This window comes from Stomoxys calcitrans, chromosome 3, assembly GCF_963082655.1.
Source record: "Stomoxys calcitrans chromosome 3, idStoCalc2.1, whole genome shotgun sequence".
Taxonomy (NCBI): Eukaryota; Metazoa; Arthropoda; class Insecta; order Diptera; family Muscidae; genus Stomoxys; species Stomoxys calcitrans.
The window spans coordinates 120840650-120857507 of record NC_081554.1 but is presented as its reverse complement, the minus strand read 5'-3'; the positions used below and the strand labels follow the sequence as shown (position 1 = coordinate 120857507).

Below are 16858 nucleotides of genomic sequence, written 5' to 3'. Positions count from 1 at the left end.
ATCGATTTGGACGAGATAGCGACATCATTAAGTAGAATGTTAATGGTTCTTCGTAAAAATTGGTCAACATTTTTTTTTAATATTTAGAACCAATTTACCGAAAGAAACAATAAAAAAAAAATAATTTGAGAGCAAATTAAAATTAAATACTGACACTGATTCGCAGAAACTATCACTATAAAACTAAGATATTCGCAAAAATAAGCGCATTTTGAAGGATTGGATAGATTAGGATGGGCCTATAAATAGTGTGTTCGCAAGCATGGCCCATTGTTAATAAAAATATTATTTATATTTTTCAATTTTACGATCTTGAAAAAATGTGGGGTGGGCCCCCTCCAAAATAAAATCCTGGCTACTGATGGGAGCTATATCTGAATCTGAACGGATTTTAACCAAAATCAGCAAAATTAAGGGAAAATCTGCTAACAAATGTGATGACAAAGGCTCAAAAAGTGAAAATCGAAATGAAAAGAAGAAGGCGTAGTACAAAGCTGTGAGAAGATCGGGTGATAGAAGAATTTGCAAAGGCACCAGAAGTGAAAATAGGGCAACACATATTGTATATGTATATGGAGCTATATCAAAATCTGACTCGATTTCTTTCAAATTCGCCAGTAATGTTGAGACTCAATTACGCAAAATTTTGTGAGAATCGGTTCACAAATGACGATATTTATTTAATTTTTATTAATCAATCAACGCCCTTCTGGGCAACGCGTTGATGGAAATAGATTAACGAATTACATTTTAAACAATTCAAATATACTTATCAACTAAAAACCTAACGCACAATCTTTAAAACTGAAAGAAAATATTTTAAATAAAAAATAAGTTATAGAATGTAAAAATTGTCAACAACATAAAATTTAAAGTTTCTTAAAAGTTTAAATTTGAATTTAAATTTCGTTAAGCAAGTTAAGTCTTTTCTAAAAACAAAATTTGAATGAAAAAATTTCATTAAAATTTTGTCTTTACAAAAAAATTCTTTAAAATTTTGTGTTTAATAATTTCGCCTTGCTAGAGTGAGCTGCTTAACAAACTTTAATTTTAAATTTAAACTTTTATCTCATCCAAACCTAAATCCAGGAATTAAAAACAAATCTGACTGTCAAGGTGTAACCGTATCCTATTTTTGAATATTTCAGCTCAATTAGTAAAGAATGTACCATTTTATACGTTTTAGTACCTAAATGTGAGATTTTGAATAATCTTCTGGTCACCCAAAATTTATAGTGAAGGTGTACTGGCATTCCAATTTTGAGAGCTTTAGCTCACTCTGTTAAGAAAGTACCATCTAGTACGTTTGAGTACCTAAGTATACGAAAAAAATATATTCTAGCTGTCGAATTGCACCACAATTGGTACGTTTTCTGCCATTAGTTAGTCACCCATTATATATTTCCTTCTTGTATCTACAGCCATATTTCAGACTTCAAGCTCCATCTATGAAGAAAGTACCAAATGATACCACTTTTGGTACCAAAATGTTCGGATCGTGAATAGATCATTTAGTCATCGATAATATATTTCTTAGTTGTACCTACATGCCATATTTCAGACCTGAAGCTCCATCTATAAAGACAGTACCAAATGGTACCCCTTTTGGTACCATCATGTGCGGATCGTAAATAGATCATATAGTCATGCATCATTTATTTCTTAGTTTTACCTATATGCCAAATCGGAACTCTAGCTTCATCTATAAAAAATTTACCAAATAGTACCAATTTTGGTACCAAAATGTTCGAATTAAAAAAAAAAAACATTTAGTCGCCCATCACATATTTCTTAGTTTTACCTTCATTCCTCTAAGTTTTACCATCTGCACATAAAGTACCAACATTGGTACCAAAATGTACGAGTTGTAAAAAATCACAGTCACCCATCATATATTTCCTAGTTGTACCTACATACCAAATTTCAGACCTCGAGCTCCATCTGTACCAAGTGGTACCAATTGCGGTTCTAGACGTACGTTTTCTTCCGTTACCAGTACTATTTTTCCATATTTTTTTTTTTTGATTTCTCCCTCATCCTTTTGCACCAGATGTAATTTCAGTTAAATTTCAAAATTCGACCCTATCTATCCGCCCTGTGCAAAGTTCACCCATTTTGTAAATTTTTGGTACTATTTTTAGTACCTAAATGTACAAATTTTCAAAAACCCTTATAGTTGCCCAATTAGGATTGCCATAGTGTACATAAGTTACAAAATTCAGATCTCTAGTTCAATTTACAAAGTGAGTACCAATTTCGGTACTAAACGTACTATTTCTCCCACTTCCGGTAAGATTTTACAATTTTTTTTACCAAACCTTTTTTTCGAGACGCTCTTTAATTTGAGCCCAAGACCATAATCCTTTCCGTTCGCGCTGGGCAAATATGTACCCTTTCGTAGTTTTTGGTATTTTAGAACCAACCGTACGAATATCACCAAATCCAGCCTTATCCCGTGCCTATGGCCCAAGATCAACATTCGTGCACAATTTCAGGATTCTAGCTTTGGGCTGGGCAATGATCAGTCAGTCAAGTAACTTTTTTATATTTATTGGGTTGCCCAAAAAGTAATTGCGGATTTTTTAAAAGAAAGTAAATGCATTTTTAATAAAACTTAGAATGAACTTTAATCAAATATACTTTTTTTTACACTTTTTTTCTAAAGCAAGCTAAAAGTAACACTTGATAACTGATAGAAAAAAGAATGCGATTACAGAGTCACAAGCTGTGAAAAAATTTGTCAACGCCGACTATATGAAAAATCCGCAATTACTTTTTGGGCAACCCAATATATAGATTTGAATCATGTCTTAATAAGTTCTAAAATTTTCCTAATTTATTGAAAATAAAATAAGAAAAGGCGGTTGAACTAAAAATCAGATATACGAAGATATTTCTACGTTATTGCAAATGTAAAATTTTTTCTTTCTTTGTCAATTTTATTTGCATTTTAAATTTTATTTAAATTAATTTATTTTCGCCACCTAATGTATATTTTTGGTCCTCCTCAAAAATCATAATTTTCAAAAAGAAAATTGTTTTCAAATATTCTTAAAAAGTTTTCTTTCAACCAACCAAGATGCCCACTAATTGATGTTCAATGCCGTAGCGGCAAACGTAAGCTTAATATAAAACTTACTTCTGACTAGTAGTATTGAATAAAAATCTTTCCTATTTTAGCAGATTTCCATACTTAGGGAGTTTGCAGTTTTTTATAAACATGAAATTTGACTCGCTAAATTGCATTAAAGGTTTTCTAACATAACACTAAAGGTATCGTTATTAGCAACGTCTTTACGTTGTAAAAAGACTTTATTTAAGAAAATCACAAATTCAAATAGTAAATTTTGAACATTTGTTAAAAAATATTTCACTTTGGCGAAATCTACGGTAAAAATCGCTGCTTACTATTACTGATTATATAGTGATTACCCATAATCAGTGATTACCCATAATAATACTGTACTGTAAATATTTGGAATTTCAAGAAAAAAAAAAACGAAACGGTTCCGTTTGAAATAATTATTTTTAAATTCAAATGTTTTGTGCTAAATTTATTAGGTCTTGAAATAATTTATACAATCGGATATTGTCTGGCTGCAGACCATAGGTCAATCTGTTTCGAAACAGAAAAACAAAAACCCTGTTTTTAAAGTTAGACAGAAAATGTGTTTTTGTTTGGTAATAGCATTTGACTGATTTCCTAGATCACGATTTTGTTTGGTAGCACCGAAACTCATTAATAGATGTTGTCAAAAAAGGCATGTCTTCTAGGTTAAAACAATTCTCTTAAGAGTATTTTCTTTTTTAGCGCCGCAGGAAAAAAAACTTCTCCACCTCATAAATTTCTACCAAATGAAGACATTATAACAAAACAGACTTGTCCAACTCCTACTGTAACAATCATCAATTGCCATATTTGTAAAAAAAATATTAGCCAATGGTCGGCAGCCGGACAGTATCCGACTGTATTATTTTTAAATGTAAATTAATCAGGGTGATCATTTCGGAGTTTTAAAACGAAAGGCACGTCGCATGTGGTGTAGGTATCACTGCCTATACACAAAACAGCACTGCACAGCATCAACCGTTGCGTCTCAATAAAACATTTCTTTGTGTGTAGTGTCGCAAAATGCATAGAGAGGCACAACAAATTTATTTTATTAAAAAAAATCGATGGGGTTACGCTGAAAATTTGTCTTTAGACAAAATGTTATTAAAATTTTGTTAAAAGAGGGTGCACACATTAATCTGCCCCATGTCACTATGGACATATACCTTAGCCAATAATCGGCTTGTTGTGCGCTCTAAAAACTATAAAGTAACCTCGAAAAAGAAAATTTTAAGTTAAGAATCCTTTCAAAATCCTTAATTATTTTCAATACCACTCCCCTAAGTTGGTTCTTGTCTGGTATCGTGTCCCCACATAAGTACCAGTGTCTGTTGGCCGCGGAAGCCGGCAATAATATAGAAAATGCTCCACCGTCTCATTATCTTCCCCGCATGTCCTACACATGCTTGCCTTGCCGCACCGATTTTGTCCTACCGACTGTTTCGCTGTTCCAAAGAGTTACATGCGAGTATGTCGCCCACTACCTTAGATCGGACTGCGTCAACCCGAAAGGTTTCGGGTTAACCAAGTTTATCGACGGCAGTTCCCCGGCCTTCACTGCCAAATCGTCTTCCCTTTCGTTCCCCCTCACTCCGTTATGGTCCGGCAGCCAAACGATGCGGATTGTGCCATCCTCAGGGAAGGCGTTAATCTCCTTCTTACACTGCAAGACTGTTCGTGACCTTACCGTTCTGGTTGGTATGGCCATTTTGCAGTCCGTAAAGATGTTCACACTCGACGTCCTCGCATTAGTACCACACCACCTCACGCATTCCGTGATCGCTGAGATCTCCGCCTGCAGGACCGTAATATGGACAGGCAGTCGAAAACGGATCTCCTTCCCTGGGTTCTCAATGTAGACCCCCAGGCTCACTCTGTCCTCTAGCATTGATTCATTCGTGTAACACGATCTTCAGACGACAATACTAACATTCCGTCAGTCCAAGACTATGCCGCTGGCAGCAGTGCCTCAAGTGTAGTCTTAGGTATCTGATCGGAGACAATTTCCCTTCCTTCCAGTTTCCTATCGTTGCCTCGATTATACCGCGATGGTATGAGCTGCTTCCATCCTCAATCCATTCTCCCATCGCCTTATGTCTCATAGCCGCAGTGGCTGCCTCACATTTAATCTGTATGTCTATGGACGTGGTCCTCATCGCTCCGCCTATGCCAAGACAATATGTTCTCTGAACTTGTTGTATAGTCCTTATGTTGCACTTATGACTCTTCTGATCAATGGTAAATTTTAGATTAAGATATAGCTCCCATTTATATGTATCTCCCGAGTTTTACTTTTATGGTCTTTGCTTACGCATTTATCAATAGATCTTCTAGAAATGTTGCACAAAGATTTCCTCTAGACTCCCACTATATTTGGATTTTGGTCGACTTTGTTCGATTTAAAAATTAAATTAAAAAAAAAAAATAAAATTTAAGCAAATTTTAAGGTAAGGTATCAAAAGGTTGACTACCCCCGCCATTACCCTGTACTTGTACTTTAAAATATATTACAAATGCTATATTTACATTAGTAATCCTAATGTATTAGGCATGTTACAAAGTTTCCAATTCTCAAAAAGGGAGATATTTTGTATTTTTTTTTTAATTTGATCAATATGCGGTCGTTGGTGTTCTACGAGGGCTGCTATATAAATGCCTGGTCTAATAATGAAAATGCGAATTTTAGTCATTAACAATGTCATTAATAGCTAACATTAACAATGGTTTTATTGTTTTTCAAAATATTTCCAGCATGATTTATACATTTTTGCGTGTGCTCAAACCAATTGTCGAAGTTTTTTTCCACTCCGATTGAGACACCTGCGAAACATTGCTTTTGAACGCTTCAACACCATTTTTTGGCGACAAAAATCATTGACCAAGCATTTTTTTAATGTGCGCGAATAAATTTTTTTTTAAACCGATATCGAAAGTATGCTTTTGGAGGAAATGTCCAAGGATGCTTCTATCTCACAGCATGTCACATGACGATCTTGTTTTGTAAGTTCTCGTACGGCATCAATATTTTCTGGAACAACCTCCACGGAATTCGTATTTGAGCAAGTGTCGGCCACGATTGAATTCATGAAACCAATTTTTCGCAGTGCTACAGGATGGTGCTTCATCGCCATACAATTATTTAAATTCATCCATGCACTCCTGCGATAATCCACTTCAATATTTGTGAGTACGGTTATGCAAGAAGATATGAAACTTTCCAATGAATTGTGAGATTACACCTAGCAACACCAAGTGTTGCTCCTTATATAGGAGCCGTCGTATGTGATCTATGGGAGTTTTACTTTCGAATGTAATATAGTTTCAGAATGCAAAGTATTAAAAATATATTTAATATTTTTTTAATAAATTACATTTGCACCTTTCGCTGATTTAAGGTTGATAATTTTAATTAATTTTTATGTTCTTTTTTATGTTAGAGTTGTGCACGTGAGTGATCTTTCACTTACGCTCACGAGACAAAAAAAAATTATTCACGCACGACTTTTTTATGTCTACTCACGTTAACGCACGCTCACGAAAAAATCACGACTCATAAGAAAAATCACGACCCACGAAAAACTTACGAATCACGTTTGAAAAAATATTTTCCATTAAGCGAATAATAATTTTTTGCAAACGTCGGCGAAAAGTAGGAGAAAAAATAAGCGAAAAAGCAGTGAGGAAAATTGCATAAACAAATTATATTAGCAATCATTGGCTACCATTGCCAGCATAATTTTTTGTTTTGTTTTATTGGTTTAAATGGTCAGTTCTTTTTATTTATTTCCGAAAAAAATTTAATTAGAAAACAATAAATGCAGATAAAAAAACGTGTTTGGGTATGGAAACAAAAACATTTGATTGTCGTCAATTAAAAATTTTAGCGACTTTTCCGAAAGCGGAAATGGAATACCAACCCTTAGTCATGATTTTCTAATGAGTCGTAATATCTACAGTTTCGTGATTTTCTCGTGAGTCACGTTTAGCGTTGTGAGACGTTATTTGCGCTCACGCACGATCACGTTATTAGATTTGGATCTCACTCACGAATCACGTGACGTAGTGCTATTATTCTTTATTTTCAAAAACAATATTTATATTAGGTTTGTTTTGTCTTTTTTACTTAGGATAAGAAATATTGTAGTTTACAAATTTCCAATAAATCAATCAGTATGAATTTAATACTCAATCTGATAGTTTGGAGCGATATCCGTAACTAATGTTTAAGCTTATTCTGTGAATTAAATTCAATTGATATTAACATTGTTTAGTTTTCAGAATATTGCGGCTATGACATTTATGTCATCAGCCAGTGCTAATAAGCATGTGTGAGTAAAATATTTTCTGAGAATTTTTTTTGAAAAAAATTAATGAAGTTTTCTTTTTTACTTCGACGGTCTTATTCACAAAACATAATGAAACCTTAAAACGGGTTTGTTTGACATATTACACTATGTTCAGACTAACGCCGTGTCTACATTGACTCGTTTTGAAAAACATCTCAACCGTTCAGACAAGTTGAGTTGTTTTGGAAATTGCACTTCTTCACACTCCATTATAAATGTTATGATTCACTATTATTAAGATTTATTTTTTTTGCTTTATCTGTAAAATTTTGTTGACTTTATATATTTTTTTTGGAAAAAATTATATTATTATCTTTTGACATTACTCAAGGCTTTAGCACAATTTAGGCATTAATTTGGGATCACGTGCTTTGAATGGCTCGTTTTTGTGGCAAATAAGTCGTTTAGGTGTTAATACTAATCGGAGATAATTGATTTCAAGTACAATTTAATTTTTTGCCGTTTAAAAAAACACTCTCCAGACTTTCAGAAGTCTACCATTGTTGCTAAAAAACATTATTTTTGACTTGCTCGCATTAGCTTCCATATTCCATAAATCAAAACTGCTCCAATATATGCTTGGACATAACCACAATGTCTATGCGCACATTAGAACGCATATTTTTTCGCCTTCTATGTCAAGGCCACCTTCTAGAAATCGTACATGTTATTTATATATAACGCAAGAAGTGGTGATAGTAAACAGCCTTGCTTGACCTCTGATACAGTATAGGAAACAAATGGTAGTTCATTTCCATTTCACAGAGCTGATTGTGTGTTTTCGTATATATTCTCTATCATTCTTGTAAAACGACATGAAATTTCTAATGAATAGAGTTTGCATATATATAAGAGTTTTCCTGGATACATTATCGAATGTGGCTCCAAATTCAACAAAAAACCGCGTATAGTTTTTTTTTCTCTGATAGTTTTAATAAGTTTATTTCTTTCGACCCAGTTGACCAATCTATTGTTAGAATACCCATTAGAATTCTTGCCGCATTATTGATAAATGATATTGTTCTGTAATTTACAGGATAATTTACATCTCCTTTCTGTGAATTGAAAAGATATGTGATTTTACTGAATACGTTGGAGCCAGTTCTGTCAAGAATTCGTCCGTTGCGTTAATATAAAATTCATACTTCGCTCCATCCTTTCCCTCATGCATCTTTATTTTCTTTATAAAATTTTACCGAAACTTCGTAAAGAATTTTGAACCATTTCGGAAGTAATTTTGTATTGAAATTGGATGTGTAAATATGCATTCCACGTGTCAATGTGTTTAGGACATATTTACATCTCAAGTGTAACAACAATTACATAAATCATATTTATTAAGAATTTGGACATAATATTTACCTGGTTCAATTACTAAAAAAAATTATGTAAAAACATCAAGCAAAAAAACAAAAAATTCCGTCTGTGACGTATGGAGCATAAAAAGCCCACAAAACATTGTAGCATGCAATTTTTGGTTATACCTAAAACTGAAATTTAAATCCATCAGATTCAAATTCAAAATGGTCTGGGAAGGAAAGCCTAGCGGAAGCACGCAGGTTACCAGCCTTATCGCTCGTCGGTGGGGTGGAGTATTGCTGATTTACAGCTTACAGCTGCTAATTTTTAAAATTTAGATAGTAAGTGTGCTTAAAATTTAAATGAAAAAGGAAGATAGAAAATAGGACACAACAGACACTTCAAAACTATTTCTATCCTAACGATTGTGTGCATTTGGGTGGTACTGCACACTGCTCGCCCATCCTGTTCATCAGTCAAACCTCGTTAAATTCTCAGATGAACACTTTGGATCTCTCGCCATTATATCCGGCTGCTTAGAGGAAATCAGATAATCGGTTTAAAAGCTTAGCAATTCATTGCAAAATTAGACATTTTATTTAAACAATTCATTTTCCTTCTTACAATCAAAATTTGGACCTTAACCCGATGCAAAATATCACTCAAAATTCCATTCTAGACCTTCTTCTTTTTCTTTTCTTATTATAATAAGACCCTACAATTTCAAGCCCGGGATTAGTTGGCCAGACTCAAGATTATCAAAAAGATATACACAGGTGATCAATTAAAAAAAATATAATAATAATAATATGAAAGAGAAATGTAATTATAAGTTTAATTATACATTTTTAATTGTAGATGCGAAAGAAAAACAAAATATGAGATGGGGTGACAGGTTGGGAACCCCTGTTTTTATATAAAGGCACATAAGAATTGTATAAAATGTGTGATAACAGATGTTGAGTTCAACGATCGATAGGTGGTAAATAGAAGCGTATGTACAGTGCAATGTAATGAAATAGTGGGTATGTACACAGGTAAAAGCTAGCCGCCTTGTGTGCCAGCTTAACAAAAGCAATTAGTAACTGGGTCCGCTTACTAACAACAACAAGGAAAAGAAATGAAATTCGCATTTCAAATAAATCAATTGAACCGAAGCTTCAATAAATATGCGCGGATGTTCTATGCTTGTCAAACTATACTTCATGCATCTCTTAACACAGGTTCGAAATGTCTGTCGACAAAAGAAGCGTGCGAGGCAGTTCAACAGCGCTGAATGATAGAAAAACCCGTATTTTAAACACGTTGGCAAAAAGCACGAGTTGTGATTTTTTTTTTATTATTTTAAGTACAAAATAAATTTGCATTTGATATTTTTCGAGAAGTAAAAAACTAATTTAACAAAACAGTAGCGGTATACCGTCTTGCAGTATAAAACACAGTATTGCAATTTAGCACTTTACTGTCAATGTGGGGAAATTAAATATCCGGTTTCCATAATCCAACGATGAAAGGCCTTCCATTGGGAAGATGCTGAAACAGGAGCCAATGACTGGGAATTAATTACGTGGTTCTGCTGGTTTTCTTTTTCGGTTATTAATATAAAAAATCACCTCTTTACCAACTATAAAAAAAAAATCTATTTTGTATGGGCTGCTCGCAAAATGCCGAGCCTCGATCACACTTTCGAATTAAAACCTTTTGTTCCCAACATTTACTCCTCTCAAAGTTCTTAATCCAAATGATTGAATAAAACTAAAGAAAAAAAATTATTCTTTCGTTCACTCCAGACAAATTGCCGGGGATTGCGAAGACGAGAAAAATAATTTATTTTTCCTTTTCATAAAATTTTTGGAAATCCTTCACGAGGTCTACACCAACACACTTTCGGGCAGGCCGACGTTAAAGCGGCATTCAACATGTCTTGTACGAGCAGATGTAACACGCCAACGACACTAGAGAGACTAGTTCTGCGTGGGTACAGAAATATGCGCCAAAGATACGATTCAGCAGTGATCCTTCTGAGAGAGACACAATCAAGAGCTCCAACCGAACCTGCGCATTTAAGCAAAGGCACTGTTAGTGGAAGAATCAAAAACAAGGGAAACGAGAAGAAACTAATAAGATGGAAAAGAAATCACTTGCAAAATCTAAAAGTTTTAAAACGTCGGCCATGCAAAATGGATAGTCACACAGACACCGTAAAATCCACGCAAGAAAGGGATACCATCACTAATCTTGGAGGATTTTAGAAATCCTTTTTACAAAGCCTCTCCTTTCCTCTTAACGTTGCACCGAGAAAAACAATTGTGCACACAAAACCAAATCCCTGGTCTCAAGAATACAAAGCATTTAGACATAGGTGATTTTATAGCCAACAACCGAAAACTCACGATTGAATAAAATTGCGAAACCACGCCAAACAATAATTTCATAAGAGAACTCAATTACAAACAAAATATCGCAGTTTACAAAAAAAAATATCGCAGGCCTAGCGGAATTTTTGTATACACAATATCTGTATATCATATAGGTCTCAAACCCAACTCAAAGGGCCACTTGCATCTACTGTTTCCTTCATTTCTTTCTTTTTTCAAAGAGATACAACATCGCTCTTGAACAAATGCACTCTTAACCAAACGCATGAAGTTGCAATTGGGAACGCAACAATTAAGACTATAAATCGGTGCCTACTTTTTAGCGCTCAAATAATCAAAGCTGAGATACAACCACATTTTGCTAAACAAAAAAAATGGAATTCAATATTTGAAAGTAGACACGCACACATCTATGAGCGCCACTATAACAAGCAGGAGAGAAACATAAATAGGCAAACAAAATACAACTATAACAAAAATAGAGCAAAGAAATGGGTGAAAATATCCCTCAGACTAGTCGGACAGAAATCAGTACGAAGATTGATCCGAAATTTGGTTTGCTGGGTAGCTACTGCTATGACGTTACCGATCCTAAATTCCTAAATTTTTGGCAATTGATTAGTGTTGTTTATTCTCTCATTTAGATTGATAAAATGTGTTGACTTTGCTATTTTTCATATTTCCCCTTATCTGTTTTTGCTTTGTATATATGCACTTTTATGTTAAGTTCGCACCACATCAAGCATTTTGGATCGTCCGGATTTCCGCCAGCAGGACTGTACTATGGTCAGGCAGCTGGAAACAGAACTCAGTCTTTGGATCATCCTGTATTGGCAAAACCAAAGCTCTGACAATCCAATAATGTGCCGCAGGCAAGTGTTTCGCACTCGACCTCAATTATCACCTCTGGTATTCGATGAGAAACCTCCGCCTATGATGCTGAACGCCTGAGTTCGAATCCTGGCGAGACCATTAGAAAAAATTTTCAGCGGTCGCTTTCCCCTCCTAATGCTGGCAACACTTGTGAGGTAATATGCCATGTAAAACTTCTCTCCAAAGAGGTGTCGCCATGCGGCACGCCGTTCGGACTCGGCTAAAAAAAGGAGGCCCCTTATCATTGAGCTTAAACATCAAAATCGGACTGCACTCATTGATAGGTGAGAAGTTAAATTACAAAATAATTGTAAATTGTTATATATATTAATATCTTTTCTATAACTTTTACCAAAACATTGATATAAATGAACTTGTAGCGTAAGAAATAAAAAGTCCAATAAAAAGGACATTATGCATTAAGGGACACAATGCACTTAAAAAGGTGTTTATTGCTTTAGTAGACGTGGTTCTTATTGCTCCTCTAATGACAACACTTATTCTGAACCTGTTTTAATATCCTTACATTGCACTTTTTCTCCGTATCCGCACTTTAAACCACCGAAACGTAAGTTTGAACTACTGCACGATAGGCCCCATGACCAGTTTCAGAGCCAATTTTTGAGCTTAGCAATCTTCAAAAAGTAAAAATAGTTGTTGTTGTAGCAATTTTTTCATGCCTCAGGAACATTTGTTCCCACCATTGGTTATTTAAAGGCGCCATTAACTCGCCTTGTCATATCGAGCATCATAGGCACTCAGTATTTGTGTAAGAACCCGTGCCGCCCGGCCTCTCACTGAGACTTTCCACTCGATACCACAGATTGTCCGCGACAGTCGTTGCAGCTACTCCGCATTGAGTATTTCACTATTCGCAACCTGTGGACGTGCCCGGTAACTCGCAGCTAAGCTAAGCTAGTTGTTGTGTTTAATTGTTTGGGTTTTAAACTAAGTTATGAAAAATAAATATTTGAGTGTCAACAAAAGAGTTATAGTTTATTATAATTATATACAAATGGAAATTTACTTCTCACATGCTAAGTTGCCTTCTTGTGATGTTATCGTCTCTGATATGAGGTTTACATAATTTTCGTGTTTCTTGGAGCACAACTTTGTGCTCCACTACGAAAATTAAAAGAAAATTTTAACATATATATATGTATATATATATATATATATATATATATATATATATATATATATATATATATATATATATGTAAGGGTGATTTTTTTGAGGTTAGGATTTTCATGCATTAGTATTTGACAGATCACGTGGGATTTCAGACATGGTGTCAAAGAGAAAGATGCTCAGTATGCTTTGACATTTCATCATGAATAGACTTACTAACGAGCAACGCTTGCAAATCATTGAATTTTATTACCAAAATCAGTGTTCGGTTCGAAATGTGTTCATTCACCGTAACGTTGCGTCCAACAGCATCTTTGAAAAAATACGGTCCAATGATTCCACACCAAACAGTGCATTTTTCGGGATGCATGGGCAGTTCTTGAACGGCTTCTGGTTACTCTTCACTCCAAATGCGGCAATTTTGCTTATTTACGTAGCCATTCAACCAGAAATGAGCCTCATCGCTGAACAAAATTTGTCAAAATTTGAACACATTTCGAACCGAACACTGATTTTGGTAATAAAATTCAATGATTTGCAAGCGTTGCTCGTTAGTAAGTCTATTCATGATGAAATGTCAAAGCATACTGAGCATCTTTCTCTTTGACACCATGTCTGAAATCCCACGTGATCTGTCAAATACTAATGCATGAAAATCCTAACCTCAAAAAAATCACCCATATAGATCGATCTCCGAGTTGATTTCTTGGGCCCCTGCACGTCGCAATTATTATCGGAATTGCTTAAAATTTTGCAAATTGACTTCGCCTATGACCGCCAACATCCACGTCATGTATGGTCCAAATCGGCCCATAACCTGATATAGCTCCCAAACAAACCTATCTTTTGAGTTGACTTCGACCGAAAGATAGGTTTATATGGTAGTTATATTAGGTTATAGTGTACCTCAATGTACAACACACTGCTACCACAACAGCAACAATAACAAAAACCACTTTATACCTTAACTACTTATATACTACATAGCAAAATTTTATTGTTACTTACTTCTATAGATAGCAATACCGCTGCAATTCCTTTGCAGTCGACATTTTCAAAATGCTCATCCACCGCTATAATCGGTTTTCTAGGATCGGATGCCGCTCTCAAACCTTTTGGATAACCTCGTATAGATGTATTAAGGTAAAGAATATTCGGCTTCTTTTCCAGGATCACAAATCTTAAAGTTTTATATATATTAGGAGAAACAAATAGAATGTTAAATGGCTAGAAAAACATACTTTGGCCACAACTGCAGTACACAACTACCCTCGCCACCAGTATACAGATGCGTTTCTCTCCATTCTGAGGGTGCAGCAATTAAGTAAGTCTGATCATCTTTTGTATGTATTAATATTAAAGTTGGTCCTCGGTAACCCAGAACGTGATGTAAAAACCGATTGGCGCCCAAACCATGCTCGTTTGAGTCGTATAATAACGTCCAATGCGAGGGCATCATAGACAATTTCTCTATAAATATTTGGGCTGCAGAGGCCTTATTAGCACTGGGTGATGTAACTTTCTGAGGTTTAGAATATAAAGGTGGTAAAGCTCCGGCTAGCAACCAAGCTTGCGACAAGGGCATTAAAGTTGAGGAAGCGTCAACAGTATCACCGGACGCTGCATTTTCGTTTTTTTCTGGGAAGGGATTGCGCTGTTCCAAAACCGGCGTTTGCAGTTCGATTCCACATGACTGAGCCTCTTGCTCAAGTCCCCGATAAGCTGTTGAAAGGGTATGAACGCAATACTTGTGAACCAAAAGCACCAAACGTATTAAGTTTTGTTCAAACCAACGGCATACAAATCCTACGCTCAACGTATCGTGACTGAAGAATATCGATTTAGTAACAGAACTAAAGGTGCGGTTAATCTAAAAAAGAAAATCACTATTAGTACATAAACCAGTTCTTTTTTTCACTTGCTTCAAAGAAACAGGCGACCAAAGTTAATACAATGTGGTTAAAAGCTAATACAATGTGGTTTGTAATTCATAACTCTTATGATGAAAAATATTGAAAGTTTTAAACTTTATGTTACTGAACCGTTTTCGGCAACCGTTTTTTTAGATGTTCTGTTGCTTTCATAAGAGGCTGTGGTGCTACATGGTAGCACTTTACAATGTTGATGTGTTTGTTGTTCTTAGCATTGATGATTACTTTGTATCGGAATGGTGGAAAGTTAGGCCTTCTTCTCTCTTACTGCGCTAAGGAGAGTTAGAGGACATATTGAGCCCTGTTTCAAAACAAAAGCGTGTTCTATACCGTACTCAATAGTCGTTGGGTATGTAGAGCATCTTAATTAAATAGACAAAGGTGTTGATGAATATACATGGCGTATCAGAAATCGCGATCCACCATGCCAGTCAAAGTGTTTTGACAACAGCACACACTTGCCTAACTTTCATAGTTTCTTTGCTATGCAATTCTTTAAACAGAAAGCATTGAATATGATACCGAAAAATCATGAAAATTTCAAATTTATATTATTCCCACAAAAAAAAATTTATATGGTCAAATCTAAAGATATCTGACATCAGATAAAATTGGTTCTAATCAGATCCAAGTAGATCTGCCAAATCCAACTATATGTAATTATATCTAATGCTATAATATGTTCAAATTTGATTTATTTAAATGTTCGACCTATTTTCGTATATTTGTTGTTTCTTATTGAAAATTCGAACACAAGGTCTTAATGCAATATATAATTATATCTGGTAGTAGATTTAATTGGATATGGGACTATATATAATTATATCTGCTATATACATTTAAATTGGACAGTCTTGATTGGGCAAAAGCCATATAAGCATTGTTTTCGCTATTGTGATTACCAGCTTATCTCTGACTTGAACAAAGATAAATTTACCCTTTCTTTTCTTTCTTGTGCATGCGTTTTAATTTTTTACCTTTTTTTACCCACGTTAAAGAAAAGAAACAATTTTGTGACACTCGAATAAACCCAATTTTAATAAAATTTAATTTCAATAAGTGAATTACAATCAGTTACGTGTTTTATCATTGGACCCCCTTAATGACAATAAATTGGAGCAGGAAGACATTCAAACAAGTTCGTCCGACCACCGAAATTATGACCACCTTCGATTATACATAGGTTAGGTTGAAAAGAAGGTGCGGATATTAATCCGCTTCATGCCACGATGGACATACACCTAAGCCAGTAATCGACTCTATACTTACACAGACAAAATATAGACCTAAATTTCCCGATTAAACATAGTGTTGTTTTATAAAAAAAAAAAACACTTCAAACAAAGTGTTAATTGCTTTAATTATTTTTGACATTAAAATCCGGTTTTTTTGTATCATGGCAAGTGATTGTAAAAACGCATAACATCAACATATACTTAATTGTACGAATTAAATTGTTATTTAAAAATACAAATTGTGAGTATCTATTTCTGCGTTCTGTTGTGTCCTCTTTCACCCATATGTAATGCGCAGAAGTGCGAATGAGCCAAATATATGACTAGTGGCGTGGTTAGAAAAAAAAATATCAAGAAAAATAGAAAGTGTTTTTTTTATCTCAATAAAATAAAATAATGAATAATAATTGTTACATAAAAACAGTGTATTTTAAAAAGTGCTATGCCAAAATAGTGCAAAGCATAAAAATAAGAATGTAAAAAATGAATTGGGGACATGGAAGAAGGTAGACGTGGTACTTAAAAACATTATTTTATTTTAATATGTTATTA

The 16858-nt window shown here is 34.5% G+C and overlaps 1 protein-coding gene across 2 annotated transcripts in view; it reads right to left on the bottom strand.

Moving 5' to 3' along the window:
* Nucleotides 1-16858, bottom strand: part of LOC106088742 (uncharacterized) — a 35248-nt gene that overhangs the window by 4279 nt on the left and 14111 nt on the right. For both annotated transcript variants that reach the window (XM_013254406.2, XM_013254407.2), the window contains exons 3-4: nt 14382-15010; nt 14149-14320 (exon numbers count right to left, since the gene is read on the bottom strand). In XM_013254406.2, the coding sequence (XP_013109860.2) occupies nt 14149-14320; nt 14382-15010 (801 nt within the window). The remainder of the gene's footprint in view (nt 1-14148; nt 14321-14381; nt 15011-16858) is intronic.